General features: G+C 49.7%; 1 protein-coding gene across 2 annotated transcripts in view; it reads left to right on the plus strand.

Annotated features, from left to right (window-relative positions):
* trim37 (tripartite motif containing 37) overlaps positions 1-27961 on the plus strand; it is a 146747-nt gene that overhangs the window by 104711 nt on the left and 14075 nt on the right. For both annotated transcript variants that reach the window (XM_084338360.1, XM_084338361.1), the window contains 3 exons: positions 14799-14957; positions 24584-24812; positions 26946-27058. In XM_084338360.1, the coding sequence (XP_084194486.1) occupies positions 14799-14957; positions 24584-24812; positions 26946-27058 (501 nt within the window). The remainder of the gene's footprint in view (positions 1-14798; positions 14958-24583; positions 24813-26945; positions 27059-27961) is intronic.

A 27961-nucleotide genomic window follows, 5' to 3' on the forward strand; every position in this document is an offset into this window, starting at 1 on the left:
CCCTGTTAGTAGAAGAGTCGACCAGGTGAGGACAGTAGGGCTGACCCCTGTTAGTAGAAGAGTCGACCAGGTGAGGACAGTAGGGCTGACCCCTGTTAGTAGAAGAGTCGACCAGGTGAGGACAGTAGGGCTGACCCCTGTTAGTAGAAGAGTCGACCAGGTGAGGACAGTAGGGCTGACCCCTGTTAGTAGAAGAGTCGACCAGGTGAGGACAGTAGGGCTGACCCCTGTTAGTAGAAGAGTCGACCAGGTGAGGACAGTAGGGCTGACCCCTGTTAGTAGAAGAGTCGACCAGGTGAGGACAGTAGGGCTGACCCCTGTTAGTAGAAGAGTCGACCAGGTGAGGACAGTAGGGCCGACCCCTGTTAGTAGAAGAGTCGACCAGGTGAGGACAGTAGGGCTGACCCCTGTTAGTAGAAGAGTCGACCAGGTGAGGACAGTAGGGCTGACCCCTGTTAGTAGAAGAGTCGACCAGGTGAGGACAGTCGGGCTGACCCCTGTTAGTAGAAGAGTCGACCAGGTGAGGACAGTAGGGCTGACCCCTGTTAGTAGAAGAGTCGACCAGGTGAGGACAGTAGGGCTGACCCCTGTTAGTAGAAGAGTCGACCAGGTGAGGACAGTAGGGCTGACCCCTGTTAGTAGAAGAGTCGACCAGGTGAGGACAGTAGGGCTGACCCCTGTTAGTAGAAGAGTCGACCAGGTGAGGACAGTAGGGCTGACCCCTGTTAGTAGAAGAGTCGACCAGGTGAGGACAGTAGGGCTGACCCCTGTTAGTAGAAGAGTCGACCAGGTGAGGACAGTAGGGCTGACCCCTGTTAGTAGAAGAGTCGACCAGGTGAGGACAGTAGGGCTGACCCCTGTTAGTAGAAGAGTCGACCAGGTGAGGACAGTAGGGCTGACCCCTGTTAGTAGAAGAGTCGACCAGGTGAGGACAGTAGGGCTGACCCCTGTTAGTAGAAGAGTCGACCAGGTGAGGACAGTAGGGCCGACCCCTGTTAGTAGAAGAGTCGACCAGGTGAGGACAGTAGGGCTGACCCCTGTTAGTAGAAGAGTCGACCAGGTGAGGACAGTAGGGCTGACCCCTGTTAGTAGAAGAGTCGACCAGGTGAGGACAGTAGGGCTGACCCCTGTTAGTAGAAGAGTCGACCAGGTGAGGACAGTAGGGCTGACCCCTGTTAGTAGAAGAGTCGACCAGGTGAGGACAGTAGGGCTGACCCCTGTTAGTAGAAGAGTCGACCAGGTGAGGACAGTAGGGCCGACCCCTGTTAGTAGAAGAGTCGACCAGGTGAGGACAGTAGGGCTGACCCCTGTTAGTAGAAGAGTCGACCAGGTGAGGACAGTAGGGCTGACCCCTGTTAGTAGAAGAGTCGACCAGGTGAGGACAGTAGGGCCGACCCCTGTTAGTAGAAGAGTCGACCAGGTGAGGACAGTAGGGCTGACCCCTGTTAGTAGAAGAGTCGACCAGGTGAGGACAGTAGGGCTGACCCCTGTTAGTAGAAGAGTCGACCAGGTGAGGACAGTAGGGCCGACCCCTGTTAGTAGAAGAGTCGACCAGGTGAGGACAGTAGGGCTGACCCCTGTTAGTAGAAGAGTCGACCAGGTGAGGACAGTAGGGCTGACCCCTGTTAGTAGAAGAGTCGACCAGGTGAGGACAGTAGGGCTGACCCCTGTTAGTAGAAGAGTCGACCAGGTGAGGACAGTAGGGCCGACCCCTGTTAGTAGAAGAGTCGACCAGGTGAGGACAGTAGGGCTGACCCCTGTTAGTAGAAGAGTCGACCAGGTGAGGACAGTAGGGCTGACCCCTGTTAGTAGAAGAGTCGACCAGGTGAGGACAGTAGGGCCGACCCCTGTTAGTAGAAGAGTCGACCAGGTGAGGACAGTAGGGCTGACCCCTGTTAGTAGAAGAGTCGACCAGGTGAGGACAGTAGGGCTGACCCCTGTTAGTAGAAGGGTCGACCAGGTGAGGACAGTAGGGCTGACCCCTGTTAGTAGAAGAGTCGACCAGGTGAGGACAGTAGGGCTGACCCCTGTTAGTAGAAGAGTCGACCAGGTGAGGACAGTAGGGCTGACCCCTGTTAGTAGAAGAGTCGACCAGGTGAGGACAGTAGGGCTGACCCCTGTTAGTAGAAGAGTCGACCAGGTGAGGACAGTAGGGCTGACCCCTGTTAGTAGAAGAGTCGACCAGGTGAGGACAGTAGGGCTGACCCCTGTTAGTAGAAGAGTCGACCAGGTGAGGACAGTAGGGCTGACCCCTGTTAGTAGAAGAGTCGACCAGGTGAGGACAGTAGGGCTGACCCCTGTTAGTAGAAGAGTCGACCAGGTGAGGACAGTAGGGCTGACCCCTGTTAGTAGAAGAGTCGACCAGGTGAGGACAGTAGGGCTGACCCCTGTTAGTAGAAGAGTCGACCAGGTGAGGACAGTAGGGCTGACCCCTGTTAGTAGAAGAGTCGACCAGGTGAGGACAGTAGGGCTGACCCCTGTTAGTAGAAGAGTCGACCAGGTGAGGACAGTAGGGCTGACCCCTGTTAGTAGAAGAGTCGACCAGGTGAGGACAGTAGGGCTGACCCCTGTTAGTAGAAGAGTCGACCAGGTGAGGACAGTAGGGCTGACCCCTGTTAGTAGAAGAGTCGACCAGGTGAGGACAGTAGGGCTGACCCCTGTTAGTAGAAGAGTCGACCAGGTGAGGACAGTAGGGCTGACCCCTGTTAGTAGAAGAGTCGACCAGGTGAGGACAGTAGGGCTGACCCCTGTTAGTAGAAGAGTCGACCAGGTGAGGACAGTAGGGCTGACCCCTGTTAGTAGAAGAGTCGACCAGGTGAGGACAGTAGGGCTGACCCCTGTTAGTAGAAGAGTCGACCAGGTGAGGACAGTAGGGCTGACCCCTGTTAGTAGAAGAGTCGACCAGGTGAGGACAGTAGGGCTGACCCCTGTTAGTAGAAGAGTCGACCAGGTGAGGACAGTAGGGCTGACCCCTGTTAGTAGAAGAGTCGACCAGGTGAGGACAGTAGGGCTGACCCCTGTTAGTAGAAGAGTCGACCAGGTGAGGACAGTAGGGCTGACCCCTGTTAGTAGAAGAGTCGACCAGGTGAGGACAGTAGGGCTGACCCCTGTTAGTAGAAGAGTCGACCAGGTGAGGACAGTAGGGCTGACCCCTGTTAGTAGAAGAGTCGACCAGGTGAGGACAGTAGGGCCGACCCCTGTTAGTAGAAGAGTCGACCAGGTGAGGACAGTAGGGCCGACCCCTGTTAGTAGAAGAGTCGACCAGGTGAGGACAGTAGGGCCGACCCCTGTTAGTAGAAGAGTCGACCAGGTGAGGACAGTAGGGCTGACCCCTGTTAGTAGAAGAGTCGACCAGGTGAGGACAGTAGGGCTGACCCCTGTTAGTAGAAGAGTCGACCAGGTGAGGACAGTAGGGCTGACCCCTGTTAGTAGAAGAGTCGACCAGGTGAGGACAGTAGGGCTGACCCCTGTTAGTAGAAGAGTCGACCAGGTGAGGACAGTAGGGCTGACCCCTGTTAGTAGAAGAGTCGACCAGGTGAGGACAGTAGGGCTGACCCCTGTTAGTAGAAGAGTCGACCAGGTGAGGACAGTAGGGCTGACCCCTGTTAGTAGAAGAGTCGACCAGGTGAGGACAGTAGGGCTGACCCCTGTTAGTAGAAGAGTCGACCAGGTGAGGACAGTAGGGCTGACCCCTGTTAGTAGAAGAGTCGACCAGGTGAGGACAGTAGGGCTGACCCCTGTTAGTAGAAGAGTCGACCAGGTGAGGACAGTAGGGCTGACCCCTGTTAGTAGAAGAGTCGACCAGGTGAGGACAGTAGGGCTGACCCCTGTTAGTAGAAGAGTCGACCAGGTGAGGACAGTAGGGCTGACCCCTGTTAGTAGAAGAGTCGACCAGGTGAGGACAGTAGGGCTGACCCCTGTTAGTAGAAGAGTCGACCAGGTGAGGACAGTAGGGCTGACCCCTGTTAGTAGAAGAGTCGACCAGGTGAGGACAGTAGGGCTGACCCCTGTTAGTAGAAGAGTCGACCAGGTGAGGACAGTAGGGCTGACCCCTGTTAGTAGAAGAGTCGACCAGGTGAGGACAGTAGGGCTGACCCCTGTTAGTAGAAGAGTCGACCAGGTGAGGACAGTAGGGCTGACCCCTGTTAGTAGAAGAGTCGACCAGGTGAGGACAGTAGGGCTGACCCCTGTTAGTAGAAGAGTCGACCAGGTGAGGACAGTAGGGCTGACCCCTGTTAGTAGAAGAGTCGACCAGGTGAGGACAGTAGGGCTGACCCCTGTTAGTAGAAGAGTCGACCAGGTGAGGACAGTAGGGCTGACCCCTGTTAGTAGAAGAGTCGACCAGGTGAGGACAGTAGGGCCGACCCCTGTTAGTAGAAGAGTCGACCAGGTGAGGACAGTAGGGCCGACCCCTGTTAGTAGAAGAGTCGACCAGGTGAGGACAGTAGGGCCGACCCCTGTTAGTAGAAGAGTCGACCAGGTGAGGACAGTAGGGCCGACCCCTGTTAGTAGAAGAGTCGACCAGGTGAGGACAGTAGGGCCGACCCCTGTTAGTAGAAGAGTCGACCAGGTGAGGACAGTAGGGCCGACCCCTGTTAGTAGAAGAGTCGACCAGGTGAGGACAGTAGGGCCGACCCCTGTTAGTAGAAGAGTCGACCAGGTGAGGACAGTAGGGCCGACCCCTGTTAGTAGAAGAGTCGACCAGGTGAGGACAGTAGGGCCGACCCCTGTTAGTAGAAGAGTCGACCAGGTGAGGACAGTAGGGCTGACCCCTGTTAGTAGAAGAGTCGACCAGGTGAGGACAGTAGGGCTGACCCCTGTTAGTAGAAGAGTCGACCAGGTGAGGACAGTAGGGCTGACCCCTGTTAGTAGAAGAGTCGACCAGGTGAGGACAGTAGGGCTGACCCCTGTTAGTAGAAGAGTCGACCAGGTGAGGACAGTAGGGCTGACCCCTGTTAGTAGAAGAATCGACCAGGTGAGGACAGTAGGGCTGACCCCTGTTAGTAGAAGAGTCGACCAGGTGAGGACAGTAGGGCTGACCCCTGTTAGTAGAAGAGTCGACCAGGTGAGGACAGTAGGGCTGACCCCTGTTAGTAGAAGAGTCGACTGATCGATCGAAAGGAGCCGTAGTCGACTGGCCAACTTCTTAGTTGAATGCAAAAAAATAAAAAACATATTATAATAAATACATTTTTTTTAATCATTCTTTCCAAAAGAAAAGAGGCCTAGAAGCGTGGCTAACGCTAATGGCACGCATACCAGAGGCTAACTGCCTAAGAAAACAGGCACAGAGGCACTGAAAGAGGATTTCACCCGTCTAATGAACACACTAGACTAGACAAATATCAAGATGTATCCATCAGTGGACCAATTGCATGGTTTCGCAGAGGACAAGAAGCCTTCAGTCGACTCCTTCAGACATTAAGCTTCACCCCCCACAGCCCAAATGGAATGATAAAAATAAATAAATACGGTAAATAAATTATACTTTTTTTTATTGTTATTATTTTTTTTTTTTATAGTCGACTATCGGCAAATTTTGGCGACTACAAGTCGACTATACAAATCCTTAGTCGGGGACAGCCCTAGAGGAAAGACATGTTACCAGAGCAGCAGCTCTGCTCATTCTAGACGCTGTGGACCAGGTGAGGAGAGACATGTTACTAGGGCTGGGCGCTTAATCGATTCGAATGAATGATTTAGGACTATTTTGAAAAATCTTTATCGATTTTCAATTTTTTTTTTCTTTTTGTTTATAATATTATTATATATATTTTTTTTAAGTGAAGATTGGTGAAAGTTAGGTTTGCACTTCAATCCCAATAGGGAAATTCATCTTGATTTGATTTTTTTTGTGTCAAATTAAAACAAAGGTTATTTGAATGATTTCTAGTTTTCAAGAGAAAAAAATCGATTAAAATCGTAAATCGGATAAAAAACAATTAATCATAGATTTTATTTTTAGGCCATATCGCCCAGCTTTACATGTTACCAGAGCAGCAGCTCACACCAATAACTCTATTACCCTGTTGCTTTTTAAAATATTCTCCTTCTTGATATAATAATAACAATTAAAAAAAATAAAAATAAAAATCTAACCCTAACTAACCTTACCGTCATGCACTTGTCCTAATAAACTAACCTACACTGTAGCACTCAACACTTTGATGAACATTGTTACCCAGCTGATAGAGTTGTGCCCTTCCTGATGACCTGTCGTACAGAACTTGTAAGTCGTTTTGGATAAAAGCGTAGCAGCTAAATGACTAAATGTAAAATGTAAATGTTGATATACTTTTTGAGTGCCCAAGGAAACTATAAAAGAAGGAAGCGTCATCACGTCAGAATACCAGTGTTCTATGCACTGCTTGGTGCCAGTTCTATTGAAGCCTGTATTGAAATTCTAAATATACAAGGAGATCTGAGGAAATAATACATCAACCAATATATCAAACGTTAGCTAGCTAACAATGCAACACATTGCAGAGGATTCTGACACCCGAGGTATTAAATGACGAGCAGATGCTTGATCCCATTCAACTCGATGTCGGCCAAACTGAAAGAGTCCACACTTGGCACCAATGTGTGTTCACGCGCGACACAGTGGTGATGACCCTTCCTCCTTTTATAGTTTCCTTGTTTCCTTGTTATAGTTTTGAGTTTTCAGAGGAAACGTGTTTTCAATCTTTATTAACTAAATATTCTAAATTAAAGGAACACGCCAGAGTCGGACAAGATGATGGATACCAGTGGCCTCTGGTGTGTTCAGTAGAAAGCTCTCCGGCTGCAGGCTAGCCTAGCTTAGCACAAATGAATGGACCAGCTAGCCTAGCTTAGCACAATGAATGGACCAGCTAGCCTAGCTTAGCACAAATTAATGGACCAGCTAGCCTAGCTTAGCACAAATTAATGGACCAGCTAGCCTAGCTTAGCACAAATAAATGGACCAGCTAGCCTAGCTTAGCACAAATGAATGGACCAGCTAGCCTAGCTTAGCACAATGAATGGACCAGCTAGCCTAGCTTAGCACAATGAATGGACCAGCTAGCCTAGCTTAGCACAATGAATGGACCAGCTAGCCTAACTTAGCACAAATGAATGGACCAGCTAGCCTAGCTTAGCACAAATGAATGGACCAGCTAGCCTAGCTTAGCACAAATGAATGGACCAGCTAGCCTAGCTTAGCACAAATAAATGGACCAGCTAGCCTAGCTTAGCACAAATGAATGGACCAGCTAGCCTAGCTTAGCACAAATGAATGGACCAGCTAGCCTAGCTTAGCACAAATGAATGGACCAGCTAGCCTAGCTTAGCACAATGAATGGACCAGCTAGCCTAGCTTAGCACAAATAAATGGACCAGCTAGCCTAGCTTAGCACAAATGAATGGACCAGCTAGCCTAGCTTAGCACAAATGAATGGACCAGCTAGCCTAGCTTAGCACAAATGAATGGACCAGCTAGCCTAGCTTAGCACAAATGAATGGACCAGCTAGCCTAGCTTAGCACAAATGAATGGACCAGCTAGCCTAGCTGTTGGCCAAAAACACCTCCCAGTTTTAAGCAATATATATTATGTTTAATTATTATTATTAGGGATGTCCGATATTATCGGCCGATATTGGCATACAAATGTGATATCGGAAAATATCGGTATCTGTTTTCAAAAAAATATATATATATATTTTATTTATTTTTTACATTTATTTAACCTTTATTTACCCAGGCAAGCAAGTAAGAACGAATTATTATTTTATTTATTGTCAACGTATGCATAATGTTGTGTTAATTACACGACACGAGATATGTAATGTTAATTACCTGAAATTATTCAGTTTTTGGGGGGGGGGGGGGGGGGGGGGGGACCCTGCATATATCGGTATCGGTTGATATCGGTATCGGAAATTAAGAGTTGGACTATATCGGTATCGGTAAAAAAGACAATATCGAGCATCCCTAATTATTATGTTTAGAATGTCTAATATTTAGGGATGTTCAATATTGGCTTTTTTACCGATATCAGATATACCGATATTGTCCAACTCTTAATTTCCGATACCGATATCAACCGATACCGATATATGCAGGGCCCCCCCCCCCCCCCCCCAAAAAACTGAATAATTTCAGGTAATTAACATTACATATCTCTTGTTGTGGAATTAACACAACATTATGCATACTTTTGACAATAAATAAAATAAGAATTTGTTCTTACTTGCTTGCTTGGTTAAATAAAGGTTAAATAAATGTAAAAAAAATTATAATAATTTTAACCGATACCGATATTTTTCGATATTACATTTGAATGCCAATATCGGCCGATAATATCGGACATCCCTACTAATATTTCTTTCTTTGTCTTATCACTACCACCCGTATTTCATCCATCCACCCATCCATGAGTGGAAGCGGATACGGACCAGCTAGCCTAGCTGTTGGCCAAAAACACCCCTCTCAGAGTTTTAAACTAGGCTAGCTGATCCTTATCCGCTTCCATTCATTTGTGCTAAGCTAGGCTAGCTCGCAGCGGGATTGCTTACTGAACACAGAGAGGAAACTGGTACCCATCTCCTTGTCTGACTCCGGACAAGACGGTAAGCGTGTTTCCCGTAAACACGACCCCATCACCACAGCCATCCTCCTCTCACTTCACTGGCTCCCCATCACACCCATCCTCCTCTCACTTCACTGGCTCCCCATCACCACCCATCCTCCTCTCACTTCACTGGCTCCCCATCACACCCATCCTCCCCTCACTTCACTGGCTCCCCATCACCACCCATCCTCCTCTCACTTCACTGGCTCCCCATCACACCCATCCTCCCCTCACTTCACTGGCTCCCCATCACCACCCATCCTCCTCTCACTTCACTGGCTCCCCATCACCACCCATCCTCCTCTCACTTCACTGGCTCCCCATCACACCCATCCTCCCCTCACTTCACTGGCTCCCCATCACCACCCATCCTCCTCTCACTTCACTGGCTCCCCATCACCACCCATCCTCCTCTCACTTCACTGGCTCCCCATCACACCCATCCTCCTCTCACTTCACTGGCTCCCCATCACCACCCATCCTCCTCTCACTTCACTGGCTCCCCATCACACCCATCCTCCTCTCACTTCACTGGCTCACCATCACACCCATCCTCCTCTCACTTCACTGGCTCCCCATCACCACCCATCCTCCTCTCACTTCACTGGCTCCCCATCACCACCCATCCTCCTCTCACTTCACTGGCTCCCCATCACCACCCATCCTCCTCACTTCACTGGCTCCCCATCACACCCATCCTCCTCTCACTTCACTGGCTCCCCATCACCACCCATCCTCCTCTCACTTCACTGGCTCCCCATCACCACCCATCCTCCCCTCACTTCACTGGCTCCCCATCACCACCCATCCTCCTCTCACTTCACTGGCTCCCCATCACCACCCATCCTCCTCTCACTTCACTGGCTCCCCATCACACCCATCCTCCTCTCACTTCACTGGCTCCCCATCACACCCATCCTCCTCTCACTTCACTGGCTCCCCATCACACCCATCCTCCTCTCACTTCACTGGCTCCCCATCACCACCCATCCTCCTCTCACTTCACTGGCTCCCCATCACCACCCATCCTCCTCTCACTTCACTGGCTCCCCATCACCACCCATCCTCCTCTCACTTCACTGGCTCCCCATCACCACCCATCCTCCTCTCACTTCACTGGCTCCCCATCACCACCCATCCTCCTCTCACTTCACTGGCTCCCCATCACCACCCATCCTCCTCTCACTTCACTAGCTCCCCATCACCACCCATCCTCCTCTCACTTCACTGGCTCCCCATCACCACCCATCCTCCTCTCACTTCACTGGCTCCCCATCACCACCCATCCTCCCCTCACTTCACTGGCTCCCCATCACCACCCATCCTCCTCACTTCACTGGCTCCCCATCACCACCCATCCTCCTCTCACTTCACTGGCTCCCCATCACCACCCATCCTCCTCTCACTTCACTGGCTCCCCATCACCACCCATCCTCCTCTCACTTCACTGGCTCCTCACACCCATCCTCCTCTCACTTCACTGGCTCCCCATCACACCCATCCTCCTCTCACTTCACTGGCTCCCCATCACCACCCATCCTCCCCTCACTTCACTGGCTCCCCATCACCACCCATCCTCCTCTCACTTCACTGGCTCCCCATCACCACCCATCCTCCTCTCACTTCACTGGCTCCCCATCACCACCCATCCTCCTCTCACTTCACTGGCTCCCCATCACCACCCATCCTCCCCTCACTTCACTGGCTCCCCATCACCACCCATCCTCCTCTCACTTCACTGGCTCCCCATCACCACCCATCCTCCTCTCACTTCACTGGCTCCCCATCACCACCCATCCTCCCCTCACTTCACTGGCTCCCCATCACCACCCATCCTCCTCTCACTTCACTGGCTCCCCATCACCACCCATCCTCCTCTCACTTCACTGGCTCCCCATCACACCCATCCTCCTCTCACTTCACTGGCTCCCCATCACCACCCATCCTCCTCTCACTTCACTGGCTCCCCATCACCACCCATCCTCCCCTCACTTCACTGGCTCCCCATCACCACCCATCCTCCTCACTTCACTGGCTCCCCATCACCACCCATCCTCCTCTCACTTCACTGGCTCCCCATCACCACCCATCCTCCTCTCACTTCACTGGCTCCCCATCACCACCCATCCTCCTCTCACTTCACTGGCTCCCCATCACACCCATCCTCCTCTCACTTCACTGGCTCCCCATCACACCCATCCTCCTCTCACTTCACTGGCTCCCCATCACCACCCATCCTCCCCTCACTTCACTGGCTCCCCATCACCACCCATCCTCCTCTCACTTCACTGGCTCCCCATCACCACCCATCCTCCTCTCACTTCACTGGCTCCCCATCACCACCCATCCTCCTCTCACTTCACTGGCTCCCCATCACCACCCATCCTCCCCTCACTTCACTGGCTCCCCATCACCACCCATCCTCCTCTCACTTCACTGGCTCCCCATCACCACCCATCCTCCTCTCACTTCACTGGCTCCCCATCACCACCCATCCTCCCCTCACTTCACTGGCTCCCCATCACCACCCATCCTCCTCTCACTTCACTGGCTCCCCATCACCACCCATCCTCCCCTCACTTCACTGGCTCCCCATCACCACCCATCCTCCTCACTTCACTGGCTCCCCATCACCACCCATCCTCCTCTCACTTCACTGGCTCCCCATCACCACCCATCCTCCTCTCACTTCACTGGCTCCCCATCACACCCATCCTCCTCTCACTTCACTGGCTCCCCATCACACCCATCCTCCTCTCACTTCACTGGCTCCCCATCACACCCATCCTCCTCTCACTTCACTGGCTCCCCATCACCACCCATCCTCCCCTCACTTCACTGGCTCCCCATCACCACCCATCCTCCTCTCACTTCACTGGCTCCCCATCACCACCCATCCTCCTCTCACTTCACTGGCTCCCCATCACCACCCATCCTCCTCTCACTTCACTGGCTCCCCATCACCACCCATCCTCCCCTCACTTCACTGGCTCCCCATCACCACCCATCCTCCTCTCACTTCACTGGCTCCCCATCACCACCCATCCTCCTCTCACTTCACTGGCTCCCCATCACACCCATCCTCCTCTCACTTCACTGGCTCCCCATCACACCCATCCTCCTCTCACTTCACTGGCTCCCCATCACCACCCATCCTCCTCTCACTTCACTGGCTCCCCATCACCACCCATCCTCCTCTCACTTCACTGGCTCCCCATCATCACAGCCATCCTCCTCTCACTTCACTGGCTCCCCATCATCACAGCCATCCTCCTCTCACTTCACTGGCTCCCCATCACCACCCATCCTCCTCTCACTTCACTGGCTCCCCATCACACCCATCCTCCTCTCACTTCACTGGCTCCCCATCACCACCCATCCTCCTCACTTCACTGGCTCCCCATCACCACCCATCCTCCCCTCACTTCACTGGCTCCCCATCACCACCCATCCTCCTCTCACTTCACTGGCTCCCCATCACCACCCATCCTCCTCTCACTTCACTGGCTCCCCATCACACCCATCCTCCTCTCACTTCACTGGCTCCCCATCACCACCCATCCTCCTCTCACTTCACTGGCTCCCCATCACCACCCATCCTCCTCTCACTTCACTGGCTCCCCATCACCACCCATCCTCCTCTCACTTCACTGGCTCCCCATCACCACCCATCCTCCTCTCACTTCACTGGCTCCCCATCACCCCCCATCCTCCTCTCACTTCACTGGCTCCCCATCACACCCATCCTCCTCTCACTTCACTGGCTCCCCATCACACCCATCCTCACTTCACTGGCTCCCCATCACCACCCATCCTCCCCTCACTTCACTGGCTCCCCATCACCACCCATCCTCCTCTCACTTCACTGGCTCCCCATCACCACCCATCCTCCTCTCACTTCACTGGCTCCCCATCACACCCATCCTCCTCTCACTTCACTGGCTCCCCATCACACCCATCCTCCTCTCACTTCACTGGCTCCCCATCACCACCCATCCTCCTCTCACTTCACTGGCTCCCCATCACCACCCATCCTCCTCTCACTTCACTGGCTCCCCATCACACCCATCCTCCTCTCACTTCACTGGCTCCCCATCACCACCCATCCTCCCCTCACTTCACTGGCTCCCCATCACCACCCATCCTCCTCTCACTTCACTGGCTCCCCATCACCACCCATCCTCCTCTCACTTCACTGGCTCCCCATCACCACCCATCCTCCTCTCACTTCACTGGCTCCCCATCACCACCCATCCTCCCCTCACTTCACTGGCTCCCCATCACCACCCATCCTCCTCTCACTTCACTGGCTCCCCATCACACCCATCCTCCCCTCACTTCACTGGCTCCCCATCACACCCATCCTCCTCTCACTTCACTGGCTCCCCATCACACCCATCCTCCTCTCACTTCACTGGCTCCCCATCACCACCCATCCTCCTCTCACTTCACTGGCTCCCCATCACCACCCATCCTCCTCTCACTTCACTGGCTCCCCATCACACCCATCCTCCCCTCACTTCACTGGCTCCCCATCACCACCCATCCTCCTCTCACTTCACTGGCTCCCCATCACCACCCATCCTCCTCTCACTTCACTGGCTCCCCATCACCACCCATCCTCCTCTCACTTCACTGGCTCCCCATCACCACCCATCCTCCCCTCACTTCACTGGCTCCCCATCACCACCCATCCTCCTCTCACTTCACTGGCTCCCCATCACCACCCATCCTCCTCTCACTTCACTGGCTCCCCATCACCACCCATCCTCCTCTCACTTCACTGGCTCCCCATCACACCCATCCTCCTCTCACTTCACTGGCTCCCCATCACCACCCATCCTCCTCTCACTTCACTGGCTCCCCATCACCACCCATCCTCCTCTCACTTCACTGGCTCCCCATCACCACCCATCCTCCTCTCACTTCACTGGCTCCCCATCACACCCATCCTCCTCTCACTTCACTGGCTCCCCATCACCACCCATCCTCCTCACTTCACTGGCTCCCCATCACACCCATCCTCCCCTCACTTCACTGGCTCCCCATCACCACCCATCCTCCTCACTTCACTGGCTCCCCATCACCACCCATCCTCCCCTCACTTCACTGGCTCCCCATCACACCCATCCTCCTCTCACTTCACTGGCTCCCCATCACCACCCGGACTGAATACAAAATAATATCCCTTCTGACCCATCAGTGCATCCACGGAAATGCCCCCCCCCCCCCCCCCCTACCTCAAAGATCTCCTCACCCCAGAACCCTCCACCTGTAACCTTCGCTCCGCCGACACAAACCGCCTCCTTCCCCCCAGGACCGAGCTCCGCACCCTGGGGGTGACCGGGCCTTCTGCTGGGCTGCTCCTCGCCTGTGGAACGCCCTCCCTGACCACCTCAGAGCACCACAGACCACTGCTTCCTTCAACACTGAGTGCCACGCCCCTTCCGGGAAGTGCATCTGGCCTTGCCGTCCATTAACCCCATATAAACGCGCACCTTGTTTGTAGAGCTAAACCTATATTTTATATTATAGCTATGGGTCTAATAACGCCGTCGATTGTCAGTGAGTTGCTTCCAGTCGACGTGTAAAAAACGGATTATTTTTTCATTCGTACATTTCCGTTTTATACCGTTTTGAATATGAATATAGTTTGGGTGCTTCTGAGTAATTCCAGGAAAAAGACGCGAAAACAGCGTTTCTGTGTAATTCAATAAACACGTTGTCATTTTTCGCCTGATTATCGAATCTTCCTGAAATCAACGCTAGATTATCATTATTATTATCCTTCCTCGTGCATACATGAAATGTGCCCTGGAGCGCGGCGCGAGATATACCGTGAGCAAAACGTAGTTCTACGTTTCCGGCACTCAACCGTCGGGGGCGACAGAAACGTAGTTCTACGTGAACGGCACCCAATGTGTTAAAAGAGGACTAAAAAACGTACATCTTCACAAAAGCCTTCTCTTAGTTTTAACCTTTTTATACATGCCTTGTGTGTTTTATCCCATGTTTTTTTTTTTTTTTGCCTATGTTTTTAAAGTCCGTTTACCCTGTAGCACTCTACATTTGGAAACCAAATCTCAGAGTGCACTATAAATTGAATGTATTATTATTATTATTATTATTATTATTATTATTATTATTATTATTATTCCCATAACGCCGGCGTGTCCCTCAACCCCCGCCTCCGTCTCCCCGCAGCCAAGAAGTCTCTGTCCCCCAAGCCGGAGGGCGGCGGCGGCAGCCTGATGCTGAGGAGGAGGAGGAGTCTGGAGGACATGATGAAGGAGCTGAAGGCAGGAGGGGACCTGGCCGCCGAGCTCGGCCTCTGTCCGAGAGACGCCGTCGCTGGAGCGGAGGGTCAGTGTGACGCAGCAGCTAGTGTGGAGGAATAACGTTAGAATGGATTCCCTCAAAGGGGTCATACAGTCTGTCTGTCTGTCGGTGTGTATTTTGTATTGGGGGAGGGATGGGTACCATTAAATATCATAAAATATACCATTTTATATACAGTGTATATAAAATGTAGTGTATATATATAATTTTTTTTAATCAAATTTATATATATTAGTGCTGTCGATAATAATAATAATAATAATAATAATACACTTTATTTGTATAGCACCTTTCATACAGAAACTGCAGCTCAAAGTGCTTCACAACAGACAGGCATAAAATGAGCACATAAAGTGCAGACACATACAATCACAGTTTTTCACATATATATAGATAAGAAAGATTTAACTAATTAATCTCACAATTTTCTGTAATTAATCTAGATTAAAAATAGCATTTTTCTACTTAAGACCGAAGCTTGTACTGTAACATATATTTACTTGAGTAAAATCATGGAATTAATGTAAAATCAACACAAAGAAAGTATATTTAGATTCAAAGACTATTTTAATAGCTTTCTTTGAATACAGTTTCTCTCCTGTGAAATACAAATGTTCAACAAAATCATCAACATTGACTCAGCTAGACCTCTTTCTTATATCCGCAGCGAATACACTGCTGAAAGTTCAGAACGTTGAAGATTTTTCACTCCATAGATTAATCTAGATTAATTTATTTTAATGCTTTAAAATAATTTTAATTAATCTCAAGTTAAAGCATTAATTTTGACAGCCCTAATATATATATATATATATATATATTTATATAGTGTGTGTGTGTGTGTGTGTGTATATATATATATATTAGAAAGCTTATTTTATATATATATATATACAATGGGGGAAATAAGTATTGAACACATTAAAATTTTGTTCAGTAAATGTATTTCCAATGAGCGTATTCAAGCAAAATTTGCACCAGACGTTTGTATTAACTCAAGAAATCTAAACATTAAAGTCCATATGTAAATAAAGTTATGTGTAATAAAGTGGAATGAAACAGGAAAAAAGTATTGGACACACTAAGAAAAAGCAGTACACCACAGCAAGGAAAGGCAAGGAACTAGCTGAAAACCAACACTAATTAGGAGGCAACTCTACCTCCTATCTGTCCTAATAATGTCAACTGGGTTAGAATATATTGATGGGCTATAAAATGTTTTTTTTTGTTACCAAGGTGCCACACAAGAAACATCAAATGATGGGTAAAAGCAAAGAGCTCTCAAGACCTTAACAAACAGATTGTTGCAAATCATGACAATAGAATTGGCTAAAGACGTATTTCACAACTTCAGAATCTTCCAGTAAGCACCATTGGGGGCATTATCCATAAGTGGAAGCAACATCACTCCATCATCAACCGGCCATGCACGGGTGCTCCTCGCAACATTTCTGATCAGGGAGTCAGAAGGATACTTAGAAGAGTAGCCAGAGAGCCATGGACCACTAGGAAAGAGCTCCAGAAAAACTTGGAGGCAGCAGGTACAACTGTGACAGAAAGGACCATAGGCAATGCACTCCACCGCCATGGCCTCTGTGCGCGCTCAGCCCGCAAGACTCCACTACTGAAAAAAAAGACATGTTGAAGCTTGTTTAAAGTTTGCCTAACAACATTTGGACAAGCCAGTGAATTACTGGGAGCATGTACTCTGGTCAGATGAGACCAAAAGGTTACTTTCTGGCTGTCACACAACACAACATGTTTGGAGGAGAAATGGCAGTGCACATTACCCGAATAACACTATACCAACAGTGAGGTTTGGAGGTGGAAGTATCATGGTGTGGGGCTGCTTCTCCTCTCCTGGTACTGGCAGACTTCATATCATTGAAGGAACAATGAATGGAGCCATGCACAGAGAGATTCTTGAACCTGCTGCCCTCCACCAGGATGCTGAGGATGACACGTGGGCGGACCTTCCACCAGGATGCTGAGGATGACACGTGGGCGGACCCTCCACCAGGATGCTGAGGATGACACGTGGGCGGACCCTCCACCAGGATGCTGAGGATGACACGTGGGCGGACCCTCCACCAGGATGCTGAGGATGACACGTGGGTGAACCCTCCACCAGGATGCTGAGGATGACACGTGGGCGGACCCTCCACCAGGATGCTGAGGATGACACGTGGGCGGACCCTCCACCAGGATGCTGAGGATGACACGTGGGCGGACCCTCCACCAGGATGCTGAGGATGACACGTGGGCGGACCTTCCACCAGGATGACACGTGGGCGGACCCTCCACCAGGATGCTGAGGATGACACGTGGGCAGACCCTCCACCAGGATGCTGAGGATGACACGTGGGCGGACCCTCCACCATGACAACAATCCAAAGCATACAGCAAAGGAAACTCGCAGTTGATTTCAGAGAAAGAAAATCAACTTGTTGGAATGGCCCAGTCAATCACCTGACTTAAACCCAATTGAACATTTGTGGAAACATCTGAAGATCCAGATTCACAAGAGGCCCCTCCGCAATCTTCAAGATCGAAAGACGATCTGTGTAGAGGAATGGGCCAAAATCACACCTGTTGCAAAGGGCCAGATTAAACTGAATATATATATTTATTGTTTTGATATACCTTGTATATTGTTTGTATATATACACGGAATATCCCTTTACCTGTGTACAAACCAGAGTAATATTCGCTCTCCTATTGGACAGCGACCCCAGGCGCCAACGACCAAGCCCCCAACGGCAAGTTCAAAGGCAACTCCGGGCATGTCGGTACATGCCCAGAGTCTGCGTAGTAATACGAGACAAGAACTGAGGTTGGCACTAGATATTCACCTTACGTATAAATACGGCGCAGGTGTAAACAGCAGTAGTCTTACCAAAACCTTAATGCCTTCACCACGAGTCAACGTGCAGTGAAGTGAGCAACCTTGCATCTAAATAGAGCATTGAGAACCGCGTGCGAATAGAATGTTAAAGTGTCAGAGTTTAACGCAGTAACGTTGAGTTCGACTTAATCTAATGTGAAGTAATAGTCGATCGTTTATAGTGTATCGTGCGGCTACAGTTCTTCAGTGACCAGCATTACCACCGGTTCGTCGTGTATTTAGCTAGTGCACTTATCCAGGCTGTGCGGCCTAAATCCGTGCCCACACCCGAGGAGTCCTAGGCGAGAACCGTTGGATATGTACACAGGAGAATCTACACCGGCGATTGCAGAACCATTTCTGGTTGGATTATATTGCTTTGGGACCGTGACCACCGGAGAAGAGCACCGTTGATTCCACTGTCGTTTGGGATTTAACCTCGTGAGGATCACCACTCGGGCCCGCCTCGTGGAAGGGGCTGGCTAGCTGTCGTCAATGCTATCGAGCATATTGGATTACAACTATTGCTTTGTCTGCTGATCAAGGGAGTACATGCACCGGCTCATGTATCTGGAGCCTCGTTATTTCTCGTTGACCCAGACTTTGTACCCGACCATTCCTCTACCCCTACCGGCCTTACACCCCGGAGGGAACCCCCCAGTGTCTCCAGCTGGTACCGGTGTGGCCCATATAATTGCTATACCACAGGTGGCGTCAGCTTAGACCCATCCTAGTATTCCTACTATTCTCATTGACTTATGCTCTTGACTGACTTTACGTATGTTCTTCGCCATACAAGCGCAAGCCTAATTCTCAATCTGTAACCTAACGTTGCTTAATAATAATAAATAACCCTCCAATAGAACTTTATGTGTCAATGCCGTATTCTTGTGTGGGTGTTCACCATATATATTCATGTACTGTATGGCCAGTAATTAAAGTACATAACTAGTAGTGGTTTAATATATCACAATCTTTAATACAGTCAGGATATTGTAACCCCTCAGTTACAATTGGTCCTTCGAGCCGGAGGGTATCAGTGTAATATTTAATATAATATTAATATTAACCATGGCCAGCGGTGAACACTCCCCAAGCGGCTCTCCCAAGCTAGAACGCCCGCAGCGCAAACGTCAGCCACCTCCCTATCTGGAGGAATACGCTGTCGTTCTACTACCTAGCTTATCAAAACAGACGTTAAATACGGATAAAGCGGATAGTCAAAGCATGTCAAATCCTATCGACCAGGCGACCCTGCCAGTAGAGACCCCAGTGGGTTCTAACGAAACTGACCAAGCTCACGGGGGGGACCAGGTGGGACATGACATGACTATACCTCCAGACAACGTCACCGGGATAGTCCCCGGAGAGCTCCAGGATAAAGAAAGCGCTCCAGGGACAGAACCCGACACACGACCAGAAGAGAAGCGCGCCCAGGAGATGGACCTCGGGGCGCGCCAGGAGAACAGATCTCCAACGAGCACTGTCAGAAGCCGATCACCTCCGTCAGTGTCATCCCCCAGCGAGGCAGACCAGATACTGGCGCAAGTCTTCATCGCCACCCTGACAGCCTCCACCGAAGGCGATCGACTTCAAGCAAAGACGCTTAGTGAGCGCGAACACTCCGCCATGGAAAGAGAGCGCCTCCACGCGCAACTCCAAGCGCAAGCCCTTAGTGAGCGCGAACACTCTGCCATGGAAAGAGAACGCCTCCAGGCGCAACAAGCAAGCGAGCGCGAACAATCTGCAGCGGAACGAGAGCGCCTTCACGCGCAACTCCAAGCGCAAGCCCTTAGTGAACGCGAACACTCTGCAACCGAACGAGAGCGCTTCCAGGCGCAACAAAGGAGTGAAGACGACCGCATAAGACTGGAGGAGAGACGCCTTCAGACGGAAGAGAACATTGAAAGAGACCGCGCCAATGCACATCGCGACGCCGCCAATGCACAGCGCGACGCCGCCAATGCCCAGCGCGAAGCACAGCGCGACGCCGCCAATGCACAGCGCGACGCCGCCAATGCCCAGCGCGAAGCAGAGCGCGACGCCGCCCATGCCCAGCGCGAAGCAGAGCGCGACCGACTGCAGGCGCAGATGATAGAACAATTGATTGCCAGGGCGACACCCGCTCTCTCCGCACGGAGCTCCCGGAGATCATCACGACAAGGGTCTAGGGCACCTTCCCCTACCCGACGAAGCAACCCGGGACCCGGCCAACAGGAGGATCCTGTCTACGTCTCCGACCCCCCTCCCCGACCGGTCCATACGAGACCCAGCCACCGGGAAGAACCGGCCTACGTAGCCGAGAGACTGACTAGAAGACTCCAGGACCTAGAAGAGGAAGAGGAGGAAAGTCAAGCCCACCAGCAGCAACGTACTCTGGACCAGGAGGCCCAGTACAGCCCCGACGTCAGCCCCGAGTCACTGCACTACAAACCCCCGACCCAACTCACGGGTGAGTTTGACGTACAGTCAGCACCGAGGAACAGCACCTGGGTACCCGGCCTCTGGTACCCACCGAGTACCAACCCACGACAACACATACGGGGAGACTCGCCCAGGAGGCCTCTACCCCTACGCTCACCAATGTGCCAGCCATCCATGGCATCGTACCTTGGCACACCGACGTTCCCAGACTTTACGCGCGAGGACAGAGCACAGTACACGGAATTACGGATGTGCTTGGAGACTATGATGTCCGACGTCCCTGACGAGTCGTACAAATATGCCATCCTCCTCAAGCATCTCAAGGTGCCCAGAGCGCATAACATAGCGCTGGCATATTCCAACTCAAGCACCCCATACTCCGCGGCTCTAGTGGCCCTCGACCAGCGTTATGGACGCATATGGGACTACGTGATACAAGAAATAAGAGATATCGACCGCCTCCCCCCAGCCAAAGACAATAGAGCACTGGATGACCTCTCTATCAAGGTACAATCCCTCGTGGGGATGCTGGGGTCCCAAAAGGAGAAGGGGAGACATGAACTATATGCAAACTCTAATGTGGAGCGAATACTGGAGAAGCTCCCTCCAGCCCGCCAAGAGCGTTTTCGGCGGCAGAGAGACCACCGCGACCCCAACGGCCCAGAAGCATCCCTCCTAGACCTGGCTGATTTCCTCGCCAGGGAGGTCAGCAGTCTAAGACTGGACACATTCGTGTGGAGTGGACCAAGCCCAAGAGATGGACCTCGGAGGTTTAATGACAACCGCCGGTCCGTGACCGTTATGCACCAGGCCGAGCCAGTGCCGCAGCACAAGAACCACAGCACCCCCCCGACCAAGGGGGAGTGGAAGATTGTATGCCAGTACTGTGAAGAGGAACATTGGCTGTCTCAATGTGACACTTTCAAGAAGCTGACCGCTGACGAGGTGAGTCAGTGGATCAAAGCCAACCGCCGCTGCTTCCGCTGCGCGCGCAGCCATATGGCAGCTGAGTGCCGCCTAAAGAAGAGATGCAGCAAGTGCGACGGCGCCCACCTGGAGGTCCTGCACGACAGCAACAAGCGTCCGCCAGGACAACCAAGTGGGCCCGTCACGGTGATGTATCAGGCCGAGGCGGTGGCACCACTACAGAAGATCCATAAGACCGCCCCCTGGTGTCCTGACTGCTACAGCAGACACTGGGAGTCACGGTGCTACTCGGACTACCGCGAGTCGGCACCACTACAGAAGATCCAAGGCAACCCACCAACAGGAGTGCTCCACATAGACCAGCATAGCGGGAGCCCCCGAGTGCTCATCAAAGTGGTCAGAGTGCTCCTGAGTTACGAGGACAAGGTCCTGGACACTTACGCCGTCCTAGGCGATGGGTCTGAAAAGACTCTCCTCCTCGCTTCCGCCGCAGCCCAGTTGGGCCTGCGGGGTGCCAAAGAAACAATGACAATCCGTACCATTAGAAGAGACCGGAAGACCATAAAGGGTGAAAATGTCTCCTTCACGATAGCAGCGGTCGAGCAGCCCGAGAAGCAGTATAGCATCACTAACGTCTTCACCAGCCATGACATAGGCCTGTCACTGTACACCTACCCCATCCCACAGCTGATGGCGAAGTACGTGCACCTACGTCAACTACCTATACCGCTCATCGACGGCGCCACACCGACCCTGCTTATAGGCTCCGACCACGCGGACCTCATTCTCCCAATTGAGGCGGCCCACATCGGACCCAAAGGATGCCCAGTCGCGGTTCAGACCCGACTGGGGTGGACGCTCCAGGGCCCCCTCTACGGACTTGACAGTCAACCCACGTCTACACGCTGCCTGCACACAAAGGTGAGCGACACCGGCCACTCTCTCGTACAGCCCGTTGAGAGGCTATTGACATTAGACGAGAGGCCTGTGAGAGAACCGTGGGCCCAAGAAGAGGGAGTTCCGAACTCCACCCCCCTCAGCTGCGCTCCAAGCGACGTAGCTGACCTCGAACCCAGCACCCCAAACGACTTCTTGATGGGGCGGCCGGAACCGGCCCCTCCTCAGACGGGGTACAGACCAAACAAGAGGAACAGACGGAGGATGTGGAGACACAGCCAAGCACAGATCAACCAGTCTCAGGCCCGCTTCCTCCTAAGCTCCCTACCATCCCTTCCAGCCCGTCAGAAGCGGGTCAAGGACAGGGACAACTTAAAAGTGGACACAGTCGTTATGATCATAGACCAGTCACTACCCCGAGCTGCGTGGCCGGCCGGCCGCGTAAACAAAGTGATCACTGGTGCCGACGGAAAGGTCAGAGCGGCAGAAGTTATTGTCCAGGGACGGACCTACACCCGACCCGTGGCGAGGCTGATAGAGTTGCCAAGGCTCCCTGACTCCCTTGATGACGATCATGACCCACTGACTTTGTAGATTGCCCTACTCCCCACAACAGACATTGAGTAGTTGACAGGACTATTAATCTGTCTTCGCTTTAACTAATTAGGTGCGGACTAATTAGGAGGCGGCTGTTGCAAAGGGCCAGATTAAACTGAATATATATATTTATTGTTTTGATATACCTTGTATATTGTTTGTATATATACACAGAATATCCCTTTACCTGTGTACAAACCAGAGTAATATTCCCTCTCCTATTGGACAGCGACACCAGGCGCCAACGACCAAGCCCCCAACGGCAAGTTCAAAGGCAACTCCGGGCATGTCGGTACATGCCCAGAGTCTGCGTAGTAATACGAGACAAGAACTGAGGTTGGCACTAGATATTCACCTTACGTATAAATACGGCGCAGGTGTAAACAGCAGTAGTCTTACCAAAACCTTAATGCCTTCACCACGAGTCAACGTGCAGTGAAGTGAGCAACCTTGCATCTAAATAGAGCATTGAGAACCGCGTGCGACTAGAATGTTAAAGTGTCAGAGTTTAACGCAGTAACGTTGAGTTCGACTTAATCTAATGTGAAGTAATAGTCGATCGTTTATAGTGTATCGTGCGGCTACAGTTCTTCAGTGACCAGCATTACCACCGGTTCGTCGTGTATTTAGCTAGTGCACTTATCCAGGCTGTGCGGCCTAAATCCGTGCCCACACCCGAGGAGTCCTAGGCGAGAACCGTTGGATATGTACACAGGAGAATCTACACCGGCGATTGCAGAACCATTTCTGGTTGGATTATATTGCTTTGGGACCGTGACCACCGGAGAAGAGCACCGTTGATTCCACTGTCGTTTGGGATTTAACCTCGTGAGGATCACCACTCGGGCCCGCCTCTTGGAAGGGGCTGGCTAGCTGTTGTCAATGCTATCGAGCATATTGGATTACAACTATTGCTTTGTCTGCTGATCAAGGGAGTACATGCACCGGCTCCTGTATCTGGAGCCTCGTTATTCCTCGTTGACCCAGACTTTGTACCCGACCATTCCTCTACCCCTACCGGCCTTACACCCCGGAGGGAACCCCCCAGTGTCTCCAGCTGGTACCGGTGTGGCCCATATAATTGCTATACCACAGGTGGCGTCAGCTTAGACCCATCCTAGTATTCCTACTATTCTCATTGACTTATGCTCTTGACTGACTTTACGTATGTTCTTCGCCATACAAGCGCGAGCCTAATTCTCAATCTGTAACCTAACGTTGCTTAATAATAATAAATAACCCTCCAATAGAACTTTGTGTCAATGCCGTATTCTTGTGTGGGTGTTCACCATATATATTCATGTACTGTATGGCCAGTAATTAAAGTACATAACTAGTAGTGGTTTAATATATCACAATCTTTAATACAGTCAGGGTATTGTAACCCCTCAGTTACAACACCGGAATACTGCGGGTGATTAGTTACATCATACAGAAAGCATCCTTGGAGCTGTCATTACAAACAAAGGCTTCTCCACTAAGTATTGAATTAATTTCAGTTAGTGTGTTCAATACTTTTTTCCTATGGCATTCCACTTTATTAACACAACTTTATTTATGTATGGACTTGTAATGTTTAGATTTTTTTTGTCTGGATTCCCTGAGTTAATACCAAAGTCTGGTGAAAATGTCACTTGAATGGCCACATTGGAAATATATTTTACGGGACAAAATGCTGATGTGTTCAATACTTATTTCCCGCCATTGTATATATCTAACGGCTGCTTTCAAAGAAGTCGTATATTTCATTACTGTGAAATATCCCTGTGTCATCAAAACTGAATGAGATATAATGTAATAATAATAATCGCCTCTCCTGCCACCATGTCCCTCTGAAAGCACGCTGTCGTCCCTCGTAAAACGCCCAGTCTAAACCCATGTCTCACCCCCCCCCCCCCCCCCCTCCTCCCCGTGCGTATAGGACCTGATTCCTTCTCCCTCCACATGCTCTCCTCCTCCTCCTCCTCTGGGGCCCTGAAGGCCGACAGCAGCAGCTCCCCCCCCTCGCTGAGCGCCACCACCTGCTGCTCGGACAAGGCCTGTAGCTCCAAGCAGCCCCCCGAGGAGAAGCTCTATGGGCCACCGTCTGGCCCCAGTTCAGACCTCTACTCCCTGGGCGGCCACCAGACTGTCAGCGTCAGGACCCTGGGGTACTAGTGACCGTCTGTAGCCCCCCTGACCCACACAGTGACCACACACAGGACCGTCTGTAGCCCCCCTGACCCACACAGTGACCACACACAGGACCGTCTGTAGCCCTGACCCACACATTGATGACTGGTTCCAGTCTACAGCCAGGAACACTGCCTACCTTGCGTTTTCGTTTTAGTTTGTTCTTTTTTTTGCGCTTGTTTTTTGCGTTTTCGTTTTAGTTCGTTAGTTATTTTGCGTTTTTGTTTTAGTTCGTTCGTTTTTTTGCGTTTTCGTTTTAGTTCGTTCGTTTTTTGCGTTTTTGTTTTAGTACGTTCGTTTTTTTGCGTTTTAGTTAGGTAATTTTTTTGCGTTTTTGTTTTAGTTAGTTAATTGTTTTGCGTTTTTGTTTTAGTTAGTTCGTTTTTTTGCGTTATTTTTTTAGTTCGTTCGTTGCGTTTTTGTTTTAGTTCGTTCGTTTTTTTGCGTTTTTGTTTTAGTTCGTTAGTTTTTTTGCGGTTTAGTTAGTTAATTTTTTTGCGTTTTTGTTTTAGTTCGTTCGTTTGTTTGCGTTAGTTTTTTGCGTTTTCGTTTTAGTTAGTCCTTTTTTTGCGTTTTCGTTTTAGTTAGTTCATTTTTTTGCGTTTTTGTTTTAGTTCGTTCTTTATTTTGCGTTTTTGTTTTAGTTCGTTCGTTGCGTTTTTGTTTTAGTTTGTTTCTTTTTTTTGCGTTTTTGTTTTAGTTCGTAAATTTTTTTGCGTTTTAGTTAGTTCATTTTTTTGCGTTTTTGTTTTAGTTCGTTAGTTTTTTTGCGTTAGTTTTTTGCGTTTTCGTTTTAGTTAGTCCTTTTTTTTGCGTTTTCGTTTTTTGTTAGTTCATTTTTTTGCGTTTTTGTTTTAGTTCGTTCTTTTTTTTGCGTTAATTTTTTAGCGTTTTTGTTTCGTTTTTTTGCGTTTTTGTTTTAGTTAGTTCGTTTTTTTGCGTTCGTTTTTTTTCGTTGGTTAGTCAATTTTTTTGCGTTTTTGTTTTTGTTCGTTCGTTGCGTTTTTGTTTTAGTTCGTTCGTTTTTTTGCGTTTTTGTTTTAGTTCGTTAGTTTTTTTGCGTTTTAGTTCGTTCATTTTTTTGCGTTTTTGTTTTAGTTCGTTCGTTTTTTTGCGTTCGTTTTTTGCGTTTTCGTTTTAGTTAGTTAATTTTTTTGCGTTTTCGTTTTAGTTAGTTCATTTTTTTGCGTTTTTGTTTTAGTTCGTTTGTTTTTTTGCGTTAGTTTTTTTGCGTTAGTTTTTTTGCGTTTTAGTTAGTTAATTTTTTTGCGTTTTTGTTTCGTTTTTTTGCGTTTTTGTTTTAGTTAGTTCGTTTTTTTGCGTTATTTTTTTTTCGTTTGAGTTAGTTCATTTTTTTGCGTTTTTGTTTTAGTTCGTTCGTTGCGTTTTTGTTTTAGTTCGTTCGTTTTTTTGCGTTTTTGTTTTAGTTCGTTCGTTTTTTTGCGTTTTAGTTAGTTAATTTTTTTGCCTTTTTGTTTTAGTTCGTTCGTTTTTTTGCGTTAGTTTTTAGCGTTTTCGTTTTAGTTAGTTCATTTTTTTGCGTTTTCGTTTTAGTTAGTTAATTTTTTTGCGTTTTTGTTTTAGTTCGTTCGTTTTTTTGCGTTTTTGTTTTAGTTCGTTCGTTTTTTTGCGTTAGTTTTTTTGCGTTCGTTTTTTTGCGTTTTAGTTAGTAAATTTTTTAGCGTTTTTGTTTCGTTTTTTTGCGTTTTTGTTTTAGTTAGTTCATTTTTTTGCGTTCTTTTTTTTCGTTTGTTTTTTTGTTTTTTTTGACGACACCGACACACAGGACCGTCTGTAGCCCTGACCCACACCGTGACCACACACAGGACCGTCTGTAGCCCCCCTGACCCACACAGTGACCACACACTGGTGATAATAACACTCTGCAGCTTAAATTACTACGTAATCATAATTTGACATCTTCTACATTGCTTTATTATCATATAACATGTATTTTATGTTATGTGAGCTGTATATTTATTATTATGTTTTAGAGTGTAATATCTCTTCCTTTGTCTTGTCACTACCACCCCTATTCCATCCATCCATACCTCCCTCTACCTCTCCACTCCATCCCTCCCTCCCTCCCATCCCTCCTTCCCTCCTCCCAGGGCGGCGGGCATGCTGACGGACCTCTCTCTGGGGTCAGAGGTCACGGGGGGCCTCCTCCACCAGGCGGTGTTGACCCTGCAGGAGGGGCCGTGCCCACGCCCCCCCGGTGACGGTCAGTGGCTGCCCCTCCATGATGAGGTCACAATGGGAACACGAGCGATATGAATGATAGGGGTGGGGGGGTGGGGGTGGGGAGGGGGGGAATCGATACGTAGTAGTATCGCGATACTTTGCGTGGCGATACTGTATCGATACAGGGACGCAAGTTGCATTGTTCATTTCAATACCTGTGATAGTACAGTAGTCCACACACACACACACACACACACACACACACACACACACACACACACACACACACACACACGTGTGCATTCAGTTCAGTCGGAATATGACTGTAATACAAACGGTTCAGTTGGTCAGGTACATGCGACACAGATTATTACAGTGTTGACATCCGTCTGCTTGAGAAAATACTACGTTCTGCAATAAAAATGATTGAAGTGAGACGAACAGACTGAAAACTTTATTTTATTAGGGTCAATGGTTCAATTAACACTTTGGGTGCCGGAGGTTAAATTCATGATATACCATAGGTTGCCAGCTCTATTTGTCTATGGAGAAGTTCCCCTTCTTTGCAGGGCTATAACTTTTTAAATCCTATTGCTAGATTGCCATTATTAGGGCCCATTCAAAGTCCTATATGTATTGTTCAGGGTGAAGCAACGTTAAACTTTTTCATTCACATATTCATACTAAAATATGGTCTAATGTATAAGTATGTTTTCATCTCTTTCTGCAGCTTTCTCCAGAACGTGATTTATAGCCCCAAATGCATTATATTGATGATGAAATACAGTTTGATAGCGATCTGTGCCAGATAATAAATTTCAACGGCACGTACTTCTGGAAGTTACTACACGTCATCTGATGTTGACCGGATGGCCGAGGGGGCGTTTATAATTCCGTGGGCAGCGTTATACCATTCATCTAATGTGGGTCAAATGTTCATCAT

Source organism: Notolepis coatsorum, assembly GCF_963971535.1.
Source record: "Notolepis coatsorum genome assembly, contig: SUPER_8_unloc_1, whole genome shotgun sequence".
Taxonomy (NCBI): domain Eukaryota; kingdom Metazoa; phylum Chordata; class Actinopteri; order Aulopiformes; family Paralepididae; genus Notolepis; species Notolepis coatsorum.